The 14,126-nt window shown below is 46.3% G+C and overlaps 1 protein-coding gene across 2 annotated transcripts in view; it reads left to right on the top strand.

Moving 5' to 3' along the window:
* The window catches only part of LOC146805833 (glutamate carboxypeptidase 2-like), a 428,404-nt gene that overhangs the window by 188,828 nt on the left and 225,450 nt on the right, over window positions 1–14,126 (top strand). For both annotated transcript variants that reach the window (XM_085623137.1, XM_085623138.1), the window contains exon 8: window positions 4,144–4,239. In XM_085623137.1, the coding sequence (XP_085479263.1) occupies window positions 4,144–4,239 (96 nt within the window). The remainder of the gene's footprint in view (window positions 1–4,143; window positions 4,240–14,126) is intronic.

The following is a 14,126-nucleotide window of genomic DNA, read 5'->3' as shown; positions in this document are numbered from 1 at the left end:
GTAGAAGAAATCCAGCTGTTTCTCCCGGGACCCCAAAGGCCTCTTCGTTCCAAGGTTAGAGTGTAACTTCATCATATAGTGTGGTTTTGCCAAGTGCTGTATTTTTGACAGCTCCAGCAGATCCCATCAGCACCAAGGACAGCCAAGTAACATCTGTACCTGGATTCCCGGGGAGGGGTAATTAATTAGTGACTGTCTAGTCTTGGTCTAGGCCACGCAGAACATTATCCACAAGAGAGTACGTTTGAACACGCTCTGCAACTTTTGTTTTGCTATGTGTGTTTTCTCCCATTTGACTTTAATGTTGAGCATTTGAAGACTGTAGCTGTGTCTAAGGAAGTCTATGAAAAATGCATGGGGATTTTATGTTTTGGGACTCCCCTTTTTTTCCTTGGCCCTTACTTGATGGATCACCCTGAAACATTCCAGGAAGGGGCTGAGGAGGATATATATATATATATATATATATATATATATATATCTCAGATTTCTTGCTGATACATGTCCGCTTCCACCTGCCTCCCTATCAGGCCATCCAAGGTGCAATTTATATGTCCAATTTCATTAGAGCAGTTGCGACTCAGCTCATTTAGCCTTAAAAGAGCCTGTGTAAAGGTTAGTAACACTCACTACCCAGCAAAACTAAAAAAGAAGCCAACAATAAACATGGAAAACATACTTTACATTCAGCACGCATTGTGTCTCCGTTAATCATTTGTACTTCATAGTTAAGAAGCCAAATTCATAGCACTTATAATAAATAATAATGGATCTTATTATTAAAATTCATTGTACATTTCAGATATAATATTCGGCTACCCATAATAGACATAAACAAATTACTTCACTAATTACTTTTAAAGTAAAACAGTAAATCAATGCAACTAAATGGATAATGTCGGGTATATATTCTAGATGAAAGTGCATGTGTAGAGTGAGGAAAATAGAAGATTCACATGTTTGAAGTGCCATCATAAATATTGGTAGTAGTACAATTCTCATAAGGGTAACCACAGCGTAAGTTAGTTTTTAATTAGAGCTCCCGGTTTTATGGTATTTGTTTTTGGGCCATTTCCGTCTGTATTTATCCATATTTAATTTTGGGCCATTTTATCTGTATTTATCCATATTTATTTTGTGTTTTGCGTATAAATGAAGTTGTAAAACTGTACATTTCCATATCTATTTAACTGATAGACGCACACTCATACTTTGATGTCTGTCATGTTTTAGCTATTTAAGCTACCAAATGTTACACAACAATACATCCACTGGTAAATATTAGCATTATACCACAAATGTATGTTGACATATGCCGTTATTTAAAAATTTCATCCTGTTTTTTAATTTTCCATGCTATGTGCTCAGCTGCTGGCCTATAATTCATGAAAGACAGCACATAGTCACTTAAAAGAAGCACAAATTTCATTATTTATCCATTTTTAAAAATAAATGCAGATAGAAAACAGTGTTTTCTGTCTGTTTTTATCTGTAAAAATTCATAAAAACGGAAAACAGGCAGCCTTATTTATAATATATAAATCTGCACAGTGCATTATCCAATCCTGTGATGTGTACTAAACATTTATCTGTATATAGTCTATTTATAGTCCACTATGTGACATTGATTAAAGTTTAATTGGTTAATATTCAACAATTAAGTGGAATCGGAGTACCAGCACCATAATGAATCCAATCCATGCCCCATATTACATCAATAGATGGCACTGAAATACCTCAACACCATGAAAAATGGAATTCATGCACCAGTGGGCATTTTCAGGGTCCTTTATTGTGCACTCAAGGAAAATCTAATTATCAGCCCAATAGTGCATCAGTACGATAATGATTCTTAGATCTAATTTGTGCCTCTATGGGATTCTCCTAGATAAGGATAAATAAATATGTAAAGAACTAAAGGATCTGGCTCTTTTATTGTGCACTAAAGGAAAGTTAAATAAGTAGCCCAAGTGAGCATTATACTTAAAGGGTCAAACAATCACTTCCACAAATAATAGGAAGGAGTACCCTCAAGAAATCACCCTTTATATTTAGTTAGAGGATACTCCAATCCATAATCAAACAAATATATACTTCTTTAAATACCTGTGCAAGATAGGTGCAATCAGCAATAGGTAACATAATGTGATCTAAGAAAGCAACAGAATAACCATGAAAGCAGGGAAAAAGAAAAGCGGAAAGGAAACTTAAAAATATCCAGGCAAAAAGCATCTGGGATGTCACTTATCCCACAGGTATTTGTAGATCCTCATCCCTGTTAACTCCATTGGATGTTTTGACTGCACATCGATAATATTTCCCAATTCTATCTGAATTCCATTTGATTGTTTGAATAAAATATATTGACAATTTGTTTCTGATCTGGGATGGGTCAATTAAAAAGACTGGAACATTTGTTGAATTTCTAAACAAAAATTAGCACAACCTCAGATTAACATAAAACATAAGGGCGGGTGGTCAAAAAGTGACTTTTCACTTTTGAACTCTCATAGGAATCTTTTCTGTTCACTACAAGAAAATGGCTGAACGGAATTAAACCAAACTTGGCACAAGAATAAAACTTTGTTCAAGAAAGTGCTTGTTTGCATTGTAAATATGTCTATTAGTTTTTGATAAATTACCTTAGAAAAATATGATGCATTGGCGTGAAAGGGTTACAATTTAGAGCTATTGGGACCGTTAGACCCCCTTTAAGTAAATAAATAATAAAATCAGATTGGAGGAGGCAGCTTTTTTTATCCATTGTCATTTCGAGTCCACAAACTGTATGTAAGGTTTCCCGACTCAAAAACTTTGATTAGCTGTACTGCAAAAGAAAAATGTCAGTTTTGGCTGCCTTTAGAGGCCAAGGTACAAGAGCTGTGCATACTGAAAAATATTATGAATGGCCACATAAAGTGGCGGGATCAGGACATTTTTACCCCCAGGCATTAGTGTGGGAGTCACGCACCATGCCCCACACATAGATCAACTTTTTTTTAATATGGGTTTGTGTTACAGTATCAGAGGACCCCTAGTGTGGTTCACTGACCCTGAGAAGCAGAGTCCCTCAGAGTTCATCTTTAAGAACCCACAATTACAATACCAACACTGTGGACTGTTAAACTTGTGAACCCTTACTCTGTGGCCTTCCTACTAAGTTTGAAGACACTGTGCCCTTTTTGGTTGTTGGGTCCATGGTCCCCAAGACTAGTGCATGTTCTACTGTCAAATACATTTAAAAAACACAACTTCTCCCACATAAATTTCAGATAGAATAGGACGGCAAAGCCTGAGGAAATCCCCAACTGGACTTTATGCTCCTTGTGTCAACCCTCATACCCAAAAGTTCTCTGAATAGACAAACAGTGCTTCATAAAATTATCAATTAAATATATACATTCCTGTGAAACAATATATAATTTGGGATTTTACACCCCAAGTATTTTGTTGTAGTGTTTGTTTAAACTGCCGTGCTTGCCTTTCAGTTTTCCACTTCAAGCTGATGAGCAGCTTAGTACTCACACATATAAAACACGACCATGTTTCATGGTAATGCTAGTGTGTTGCAAACCTTCCTTTTTTCTGCATTATGTTGATGTATGATTTGATATCCTGTGTTTGCACAACTGGGTGATGGGTACTATTCTGAGATTGCCTCCCAGGAGTGTGACTCCTTAATCCAATAGAAGCAAGAACAGACTACCTCTTCTAGACTCCTTTAGTGCGTCACATCAAAGACAAAGCCTTGGAATTTGGTGTCCTGTTGACATACAGCAATGTGTTTCTCCACTTCTCTAGCACTCTAGAGAGATGTTGTAGTAAACTATTCACAGTGCTTGAAGATTTCTATGTGATTTGTTCCTGGCCTGAAATTCCTTACCTTTGTAGAAACACCACATTTCTGGTGCAATACAACCTTTACCAGAATCCCCCAGTAAGTAAGCACTCTCAACTATGCATTTCTCACTGAATTGGCTATTAGGGCTTACCCAGAATACGTTCTACCAGTTCTGCTTTCTAACTTGCATTGGAAATGTGTTATTTTAGTCATAGTGGAACAGCAATAATTAGAGTGACTATCCACTGTCTATTCTTTAGTTCTATATTAAACAACCTAATTACCTGATGTTGTTTTTACAGGCACATGGGAGGACCTCCCCCACCAGAAGGCTGGAAAGGAAACCTTAATGTATCTTACAACATTGGACCTGGCTTTTCAGGCCACAACCAAACACAGTTAGTTTATCCGATTTCCTTTTGTGAAATGTCATATCAATTTACTACTGTAGTTTTAGTTTTACATTTAATTTTCTTTTTATTACTGAACATTTTAAGGGAGTTATATATTTCCTTTCTGGGTCTTGATTAATTATAGATAAGAATATTCTTTACAATGGCTCTGGCTGAATGCAATGCAAAAATAGATTTTTGGTTTCCTTCTCAACGTGCAAGTAGTGCTCCAGCTAGGAATGTTCTCCCAATGAAGAGGAATACATTTTGCAATGTATTGAACATTTATGATTTTTCGTCCTAACTTAGTCTGTCTATGAAAGTATTGTTTCGTCCTTGGCTTCATAAAACATTCCCTCAAGTATAAAAAATATCTTTTTAATAAAATATCTAAAATGCATGTACCAATACAAAACTGGCATGTTTCAACCATTGCACTGCTCATGGTCAGTTGGTTGTTTCACATCCAAACCATGTCTAGTCTCTGGTCTCCAAGAAGACGACTTTCACCCAAATGCTTCCTCAATTTACAAATCCATCAAAACTCAATCAATCAATCAAGAAATTTGTATAGCGCGCTACTCACCCGGAGGGTCTCAAGGCGCTTGGGGGGGGGGGGGTGGTCCGCTACTGCTCGAACAGCCAGGTCTTGAGTTGCTTCCTGAAGGAGAGGTGGTCTTGGGTAAGACGGAGGTGGATGGGGAGGGAATTCCAGGTCTTGGCTGCCAGGTAGGAGAAGGATCTTCCTCCCATGGTGGCTCTTCGAATGCGCGGAACGGCGGCGAGGGCGCGGCTGGTCGATCGTAGTTGGCGGGTGGGTGTGTAGAAGGTCAGGCGGTTGTTGAGGTATCTGGGGCCTAGGTCGTGGAGGGCTTTGTGTGCGTGGGTGAGGAGGCGGAACGTGATTCTTTTGCTGATGGGGAGCCAGTGCAGGTCTTTCAGGTGTCCGGAGATGTGGCTGTGACGGGGGAGGTCCAGGATGAGTCGTGCGGAGGCGTTCTGGATGCGTTGGATTCTTTTCTGCAGTTTGGCTGTGGTTCCGGTGTAGAGGGTGTTTCCGTAATCCAGTCGGCTGGTGACGAGTGCCTGGGTGACCGTCTTCCTGGTTTCGGTGGGGATCCATCGGAAGATCTTTCGGAGCATGCGTAGGATGTTGAAACACGATGACGAGACGGCGTTGACTTGTCTGGTCATCGAAAGGGAGGAGTCCAGGACGAAACCCAGGTTGCGTGCATGGTCCGTTGGTTTGGGTACGCTGCCTAGGGCCGGGGGCCACCAGGAGTTGTCCCAGGCAGATGGTGATGATCGAAGGATGAGGACTTCTGTCTTGTCTGAGTTCAGTTTCAAGCGGCTGTTCTTCATCCACTCGGCTACTTCTTTCATCCCTTCGTGTAGGTTGGTTCTGGCGGTGGCGGGGTCGTTGGTGAGGGAGAGGATCAGCTGGGTGTCGTCGGCGTAGGAGATGATGTTGAGGCTGTGTTGGCGTGCGATGGCTGCGAGGGGGCTCATGTATACGTTGAAGAGGGTGGGGCTGAGTGATGATCCTTGTGGTACGCCGCAGATGACTTTGGTGGCCTCGGATCTGAACGGGGGGAGGCGGACTCTCTGGGTTCTTCCGGTGAGGAACGAGATGATCCACTCCAGTGCCTTCTCTTGGATTCCGACGTTGCTGAGGCGTTGTACTAGGGTGCGGTGGCAGACAGTATCGAACGCTGCGGAGAGGTTCAGGAGGATGAGGGCCGCTGTTTCCCCGTTGTCGAGCAGGGTTCGGATGTCGTCAGTGGCTGCGATGAGGGCGGTCTCGGTGCTGTGGTTGGCTCGGAAGCCGGACTGTGAGTGGTCGAGGGATCCGTTCGTCTCGAGGAAGGCGGCAAGCTGTCTGTTGACGGTCTTCTCGATGACTTTGGCAGGAAATGGGAGGAGCGAGATGGGGCGGTAGTTCTTGAGGTCGGTGGGGTCTGCTGATGGTTTCTTCAGGAGGGCGCTGAGTTCGGCATGCTTCCAGCTCTCCGGGAAGGTGGCTGTGTTGAAGGAGCAGTTGATGATGTCCCGGAGTTGGGGTGCGATGACGTAGTCGGCCTTGTTGAAGACGTGGTGGTGGCATGGGTCGGTTGGCGATCCGGAGTGGATGGTGTTCATCGTGTGGGTGGTGTCTTCGGTGTTGACTGGGGTCCAAGTGCGGAGGGGGGTGGTGGTGGGCGTTGGTTCTGTGGTTGGGTGCGTGGACTGTTCGCCGAAGCTGTTGTGTATGTCTGCGATCTTGTTGTGGAAGAACGCGGCGAGAGAGGTCTTGTGAGGGAGTGATGTCGTTGTTTCCGGCGCTGGGGTTGGAGAGTTCTTTGACGATGCTGAAGAGCTCCTTGCTGTTGTGTGTGTTGTTGTCTAGTCGCTCCTTGAATGCTGACTTCTTGGTGGTGTGGATCAGCTGGTGGTGTTTGCGGGTGGCGTGCTTGAGGGCGGTCAAGTTGTCTGTGGTCGGGTTCTTTTGCCAGGCTTTCTCGAGGGTGCGGCAGTTCTTCTTGGAGTTCTTGAGGTCGTCGTTGAACCATGGGGCTTTCTTGCTTCCGGGCCTGTTGGGCTGGGTTTTCAGGGGTGCGAGGTCATCGGCGCAGTTGGTGATCCACTGTGCGAAGTTGTGGGCTGCTTGGTTGGGGTCCGTTGATCTGGCGGGAGGGTTCTGGTTCAGTGATGTGGTGAGTTGGTCGGTGGTGATCTTGTTCCAGTTCCTGCGGGGAACCTGTTGCGGGAGGTAGCGAGTCGTGGTCTTTCTGAAGCTGAAGTGGACGCAGCTGTGGTCTGTCCAGTGGAGTCCGGTGGAGTGGCTGAAGGAGATGTGCTTGCTGGAGGAGAAGATAGGGTCAAGCGTGTGTCCGGCGTAGTGGGTCGGGGTGTTCACCAGTTGCTTGAGTCCGAGGTTGGCGAGGTTGTACAGCAGGGTGGTGGTGTTGTTGTCGTTGTTGTTCTCCAGGTGGAAGTTGAGGTCCCCTAGGAGGATGTAGTCAGCGGAGGGGAGGGCGTGTGGGCTGATGAAGTCTGCGATGTCTTCACTGAATTTTGTGCGGGGTCCTGGGGGTCTGTAGATGAGGGTGCCTCTGAGTGTGGTCTTGGGGTCGGTGTGTATCTGGAAGTGAAGATGTTCAGCGGCTGTGAGGGTGTCGTCGGAGTTGGTCGTGATGCGGATGGTGTTCTTGTGGACGATGGCGATGCCTCCTCCAGTCTGGTTGACGCGGTCCCTCCGGGTGATCTTGTATCCGTCCGGGATGGCTATGGCGATGTCGGGTGCTGAGGAGGCGTTCATCCAGGTCTCCGTGAGGAAGGCGACGTCCGGAGAGGTGGTGTCGAGCAGGTTCCATAGTTCCACGGCGTGTGTGGAGCGGGTGTTGAGCAGGATGCACTTCAGGTGGTTGCTGTTGGTGCTCGGCTTGGCGGGTGCGGGTGCGTTGCAGGTCCGGATGCTGGAGAACTTGCAGGGTTGGCAGGAGAAGGGTCCGTGGGTGCGTCCTAGGGTGCCCCGGTGGCATCCGGGGAGGCGGCCGGGGTTGAGTGCACTGAGGGTGGCGGCGTCGTACGTCCGGCGGGTGGGATGGCATCTGCGGGGGCCAGGGGGTCTGGCGCTGGGAGCAGTCCAGGCGTGGACGGGCGTAGACGGGCTTGCCTTTGGCGCACTCGCTGCGCGTGAACGCTGCGCGCACGCGCGGACTCTGCCATAAGTGGAGAGTGTAGGGGGGCGGAGCGAGGGAGGAGCAGCTGGGAGGTGGGAGCGGGGTGGCGAATAGGAGGGTCGAGGGAACCAGCAGGAGTGGGGGCGGGGGCCGCGGGGGAGCAGCGGCAGGGAGCGGGGTGGGCAGCAGCGGGGACAGAAGCGCTAGGGCATTAGGAACAGAAGAGTACAATCAGGGCAAGACTACGGCGAAACAGGGGGCAGAACAGTACACAGCACAAGGCAACAGGAGCAGACAGAACAGTACAAATCAGGGCAAGACTACGGCGATCCTACAAACCACAGTGGGGGCACAATCAGGGCAGCGATGCGAGCGGCGGTGGCAGCAGGGAACCGGTGACTTCCTGGAGGGGCCACTCGGCGGGTAGAGCGACCGGCACTGACGAGGTCAAGCTAGGTCACAGCTCCCCATCGCCCGGTCACTCCATTAAGTAATCAGTGGGAGGGAGGAGCAGCTGGGAGGTTGGAGTGGGGTGGTGAATGGGAGGGTCGAGGGAACCAGCAGGAGTGGAGGCGGGGGCCGCGGGGGAGCAGCGGCAGGGAGCGGGGTGGGCAACAGCGGGGACAGAAGCGCTAGGGCAACAGGAACAGAAGAGTACAATCAGGGCAAGACTACGGCGAAACAGGGGGCAGAACAGTACACAGCACAAGGCAACAGGAGCAGACAGAACAGTACAAATCAGGGCAATACTACGGCGATCCTACAAACCACAGTGGGGGCACAATCAGGGCAGCGATGCGAGCGGCGGCGGCAGCAGGGAACCGGTGACTTCCTGGAGGGGCCACGCGGCGGGTAGAGCGACCGGCACTGACGAGGTCAGGCTAGGTCACCGCTCCCCGTCGCCCGGTCACTCCATTAAGTAATCAGTGGGAAGGAGGAGCAGCTGGGAGGTGGGAGCGGGGTGGCGAATGGGAGGGTCGAGGGAACCAGCAGGAGTGGGGGCGGGGGCCGCGGGGGAGCAGCGGCAGGGAGCGGGGTGGGCAACAGCGGGGACAGAAGCGCTAGGGCATTAGGAACAGAAGAGTACAATCAGGGCAAGACTACGGCGAAACAGGGGGCAGAACAGTACACAGCACAAGGCAACAGGAGCAGACAGAACAGTACAAATCAGGGCAAGACTACGGCGATCCTACAAACCACAGTGGGGGCACAATCAGGGCAGCGATGCGAGCGGCGGTGGCAGCAGGGAACCGGTGACTTCCTGGAGGGGCCACGCGGCGGGTAGAGCGACCGGCACTGACGAGGTCAAGCTAGGTCACAGCTCCCCATCGCCCGGTCACTCCATTAAGTAATCAGTGGGAGGGAGGAGCAGCTGGGAGGTTGGAGTGGGGTGGTGAATGGGAGGGTCGAGGGAACCAGCAGGAGTGGAGGCGGGGGCCGCGGGGGAGCAGCGGCAGGGAGCGGGGTGGGCAACAGCGGGGACAGAAGCGCTAGGGCAACAGGAACAGAAGAGTACAATCAGGGCAAGACTACGGCGAAACAGGGGACAGAACAGTACACAGCACAAGGCAACAGGAGCAGACAGAACAGTACAAATCAGGGCAATACTACGGCGATCCTACAAACCACAGTGGGGGCACAATCAGGGCAGCGATGCGAGCGGCGGCGGCAGCAGGGAACCGGTGACTTCCTGGAGGGGCCACGCGGCGGGTAGAGCGATCGGCACTGACGAGGTCAGGCTAGGTCACAGCTCCCCATCGCCCGGTCACTCCATTAAGTAATCAGTGGGAGGGAGGAGCAGCTGGGAGGTGGGAGCGGGGTGGCGAATGGGAGGGTCGAGGGAACCAGCTGGAGTGGGGGCGGGGGCCGCGGGGGAACAGCGGCAGGGAGCGGGGTGGGCAACAGCGGGGACAGAAGCGCTAGGGCAACAGGAACAGAAGAGTACAATCAGGGCAAGACTACGGCGAAACGGGGCAGAACAGTACACAGCACAAGGCAACAGGAGCAGACAGAACAGTACAAATCAGGGCAATACTACGGCGATCCTACAAACCACAGTGGGGGCACAATCAGGGCAGCGATGCGAGCGGCGGCGGCAGCAGGGAACCGGTGACTTCCTGGAGGGGCCACGCGGCGGGTAGAGCGACCGGCACTGACGAGGTCGCTCTACCCTCAGCCTCCTGTCCCGTTCTGCCCCATGTCTCACTCTATATTTGCATACTACCTTCCTGTCCATTTCTCTGTTCTCATGGTTTTGCACATTGGAACATAGGCAGAATACATAGACAGACCCTCCACCTCAACTTAAACTCTATCCTAAGCTATACATGTAAACAGGCAATCAGGGGTTAGTGCCTGTGGTAATCCCTGACCAAGCGGTGACTGCCAGCAGTAACCCTTGACACTGATAGTCTAATCTAATAGATGGTAACTGCAATGAATCCTCTGCTCAACTTGCAGTGCTGCACATAACATTTTAAGGACCTCATTATTGAAATTAGTCCCTCGGTTTGACTCCAGAGTGATTGGAAATCTGAATCACAGAATCAATTCTCTCACTAATAATTTAGCAACAGTCAAGCTATCACATCTGCGTGTAGGGCATGCCATTACCCACTTGGAAAAGATACAGACCAGTATCAATACATATCTCGAGCCGTTGCAAAGGGGCATCTCTATGAAGTTCATTTGCATCTGGTTGAATGGACCAGCTGATTTTTCAATGTGACTCATCACAACTTGTGTTCTTTTTCCTGGATTTTGTTGTTAACATGCTGCACATCTATGGCAGAGTCTGTACTGCCACTCCAAATCTAGGATTGTATCGGATCTGCTGAAACAACCTAGACATTGCATCTCTGCCCACATTTGCAGGTCCATGTAAATGGGGAGCTACGTGAGATAAAATATTGTCTGGCACACGGGTCGACCATCAACATAAATCCTCATATCATCTTCCCTTTTTGTACATCCTGCTCTGATCAAACTTTGTTGTTCTCTGTCACTTCATCTTGCAATTTCCTCACCTCTTCCAATGTGTCCAATGTTAACATTAAGAAACAATCTGTGGTATCTGATGGATTATTCAGCACTTCCTTATTAAAAGTATGTGCCTTCATAGCACAGTAACGTGGCATACTTATTGTCAAATGTGACAGTTTCCTGATGGTGTGCAATGGATTTTACAACAGCAATTTAGGCTGGCAATTGTAGTGACTGCAGAAGGTTTCTTACACACTCTTCATTTCTAATAGGCGATCTGGTGGATGTCATAAACCCACACTGCGACCACAATTGCCCAAAGTCATGTACGAATCCAAAGCTATACTGACTATCAGTAAAAAATTGTCACTCTGAGCTGTTCATATATAGTGCACGCCCTAGTCAGAGCAATGAGTTCCACCACTTGTGCTGAAAACACCCCTTGTAGCCATGATGCTTCTACAATTCCTCCAGAAGTACATACAGCATACGCAGCTCTCAGATTTTCATCATTGTATTGCAAACATGATCCATCGACAAACAACACATGATCTTTCTCAGGCGATGAAAGGCTGAAATGACTGGATGCAGTTTTTTACATAACTCAGACACATCCAGACAGTCATGTTTTGCTTCATAATCTTGATTTCTTTGCCTCTTGATTCATACTAACCAAATTTACCTGTTTAGGATAGAAATAACAATCTGGAATGTTATGCATTTTCCTCTGCATCATTTCTGTCCTGTTCAAATTCTGTACAATGTTTGCATTTGCACTACTATCAATAGACATCAAAGGATTTGTCATCAAATTTGGCATATTACTACATACTGTTTTTATTTGAGTAGGTACAGTCAAATTGTGAACTTTAGTCACTTGTAAATCAGATTTATAAATAGGCATGACAGGTCCTATTATCACAGGAACGGGCACTGCGTCAGGTGAATTCAAATCCATTAGATTAACAGAAGTAGGCATTTCTGTTCTTCTTAATTACAGAAGAAACAGGTATTTCTTCTTGTGGAGTTTCAGGCATTATCGGAGCATTTGGTTTTACAGGAGTACTCGTTGGTGCTACAGCGCTACCTGATACCTCATTGTAAGGATGTGGGTGAATAAACAATATTTCATTCAATAAGTCATCATTTTTTTGTTCTCTTCATTTTCCGTTCTGTCCTGTCTTTTCATTCTCTAAATGTTTCCTTTTCTCATTATTTGTTCCTGTAGCCTCTCCATTTACATTATAACACTGGATACACTCTTGTACCATATATTATGTCTGCTCTCCATAATTTCTTTAGAGCATTCCATCTAGCTTCTGCATAATGATTCATTGTACTCCTGTACCTACCTTGATATTTTTCTCTACCTTTCTGTTGTGCTATATGTTCCCAAGTATGTAATGCTTCAAGAACTGTAGTTCTGCAAGGATCTTTCATTTGATATATCCTTTGTCTCAAATTTTATGGCATTCTCAAATTGAATGTCCCATAACGAGGAAATTGTAAAACCTCATCCTCTTTTGTAAATAAATGCCAGTACTCAAGCCATAAGCATGGATGTAATTCCTTGTCTGACATTACAATGTATCCTTGAGTACCTTCAGGCGGTACTTCTACCTTTGTCTTTGCAAAAACGATATCATCTTTCTTAATCAGGTTTCATAGTGCCTGTAAAAACTTCATTTTTGTACTTCTTGTTTACAAATGATTTCTGCAAATCAAGAGAAAAATTTCAGCAGTTCAATCCGATCAACCGTTCTAGCCAATAGCAGTGCAAAACCAAATGGCGTTGTCAACCAATCCTAGCACAGCTTTACACCAACCAACTAATCACAGCACAGCTTACTGTGACGTCAATCTCACCCCTCGCATCAACTCACCCGCCTACATAAATTCCACTCTACACTCTTTTCGCAACAAAAAATGTACAACAACAATTTGAAACAACAAACTGTCTACTCCACTAAAGGAAATACATCCTCGCAAGGTAATCTAAACTTTACTATACATTTGCTACAATGAGAACTTCGTCCAGCGAAATCTCACCCTTATTTGGTATCGTTAATATCCTGAGCATAAAGATCAACTACACCGATCATTTACCACTATCATACCAGAAACACTTACCCAGTCTAATCGACGACATCTCACGACCCACACCCAAACTTAGCAGACAATTTTACTCAATGTCTTCTATATTGAGGACAACCCATTGACAATATCTCGAGATCATAGGCTACGACAGACCTGTTTACCACTTTTCTTTGAACCAAAAGTGCCACAATCATTCATGGACTTTAACCACGTGGACTTTAGCCACAACACTCTGCTCAACACGCAGCCATTTCAACAAACTGCAATCTTACAAAGCAAATGGCAACACACAACCCTATTAATACTCACACTTTTCTTGTTGCTGCTACACTGTAATTATCCAGAGCAATTCTCCATCCACTTTTTGCCAATCCATTTTTTGCCGAACTAAGAACTGTCTTTTTTTAGCTTTTAGTCGGAACTCTCTTCTCTTGTCTAAACCATCCTCTGCTACCCAATTTGATAGAGTAATTTATTATTATCATCATGTGCTGAAGTATAAAGCTTGTCCTCAATAATCCAACTGCACTGGGCCTTCCTACGATTAGAGTATCCTAATCTGCATTTATCTCTAAATCCTCAATGGATCTCTTTTAGACAATAGGATGGGTGAATTGCCATCTACTCTCCAAGAACCTTTCTCCACGTACTCAGTTATCTCCTTTACCCATACTTCCAAATAGTTGCACAGTGCAATGAAATAACAGTGATGCAAATGAAAGTCTCAGACCAGATTTAGTTTTAGTTATTGTATTAAAGATCAAAAATCTATTAATATCAATAATCTTTTCAATAATTCAGTTAGAAAAACAATCACTTTAATATGGAGGAAAGTCAGAATCAAAATGCAGAGTTACAGAACCTAACTACCATTGGATAGAAGGTAAGTTCTCCAGGTCTAACAAGACGGAACTACACTAATCCAGAGATAAGAGATTAAAGTTGCTAAGGGCATTGTCCATTAGCTAAAGAGAGAGACTATCTTAAGATCAGTTCTGGCTCAGCAGGGCAAAGCTCAGTCCATCTGCTACTGTAATGAATGTGCTTTTCACTAAAAGGATACACCCAAACCCTGCACTCCCACTCGGGGAGGCAAATTTACCACTGCACCTTTAAATAATACACATTTGCACAGCACTCCCACTCTGGAGG

This window comes from Triturus cristatus, chromosome 8, assembly GCF_964204655.1.
Source record: "Triturus cristatus chromosome 8, aTriCri1.1, whole genome shotgun sequence".
Lineage (NCBI taxonomy): Eukaryota > Metazoa > Chordata > Amphibia > Caudata > Salamandridae > Triturus > Triturus cristatus.
Note: the sequence above shows the minus strand (reverse complement) of the source record. Positions and strands in the feature narration are given on the sequence as shown.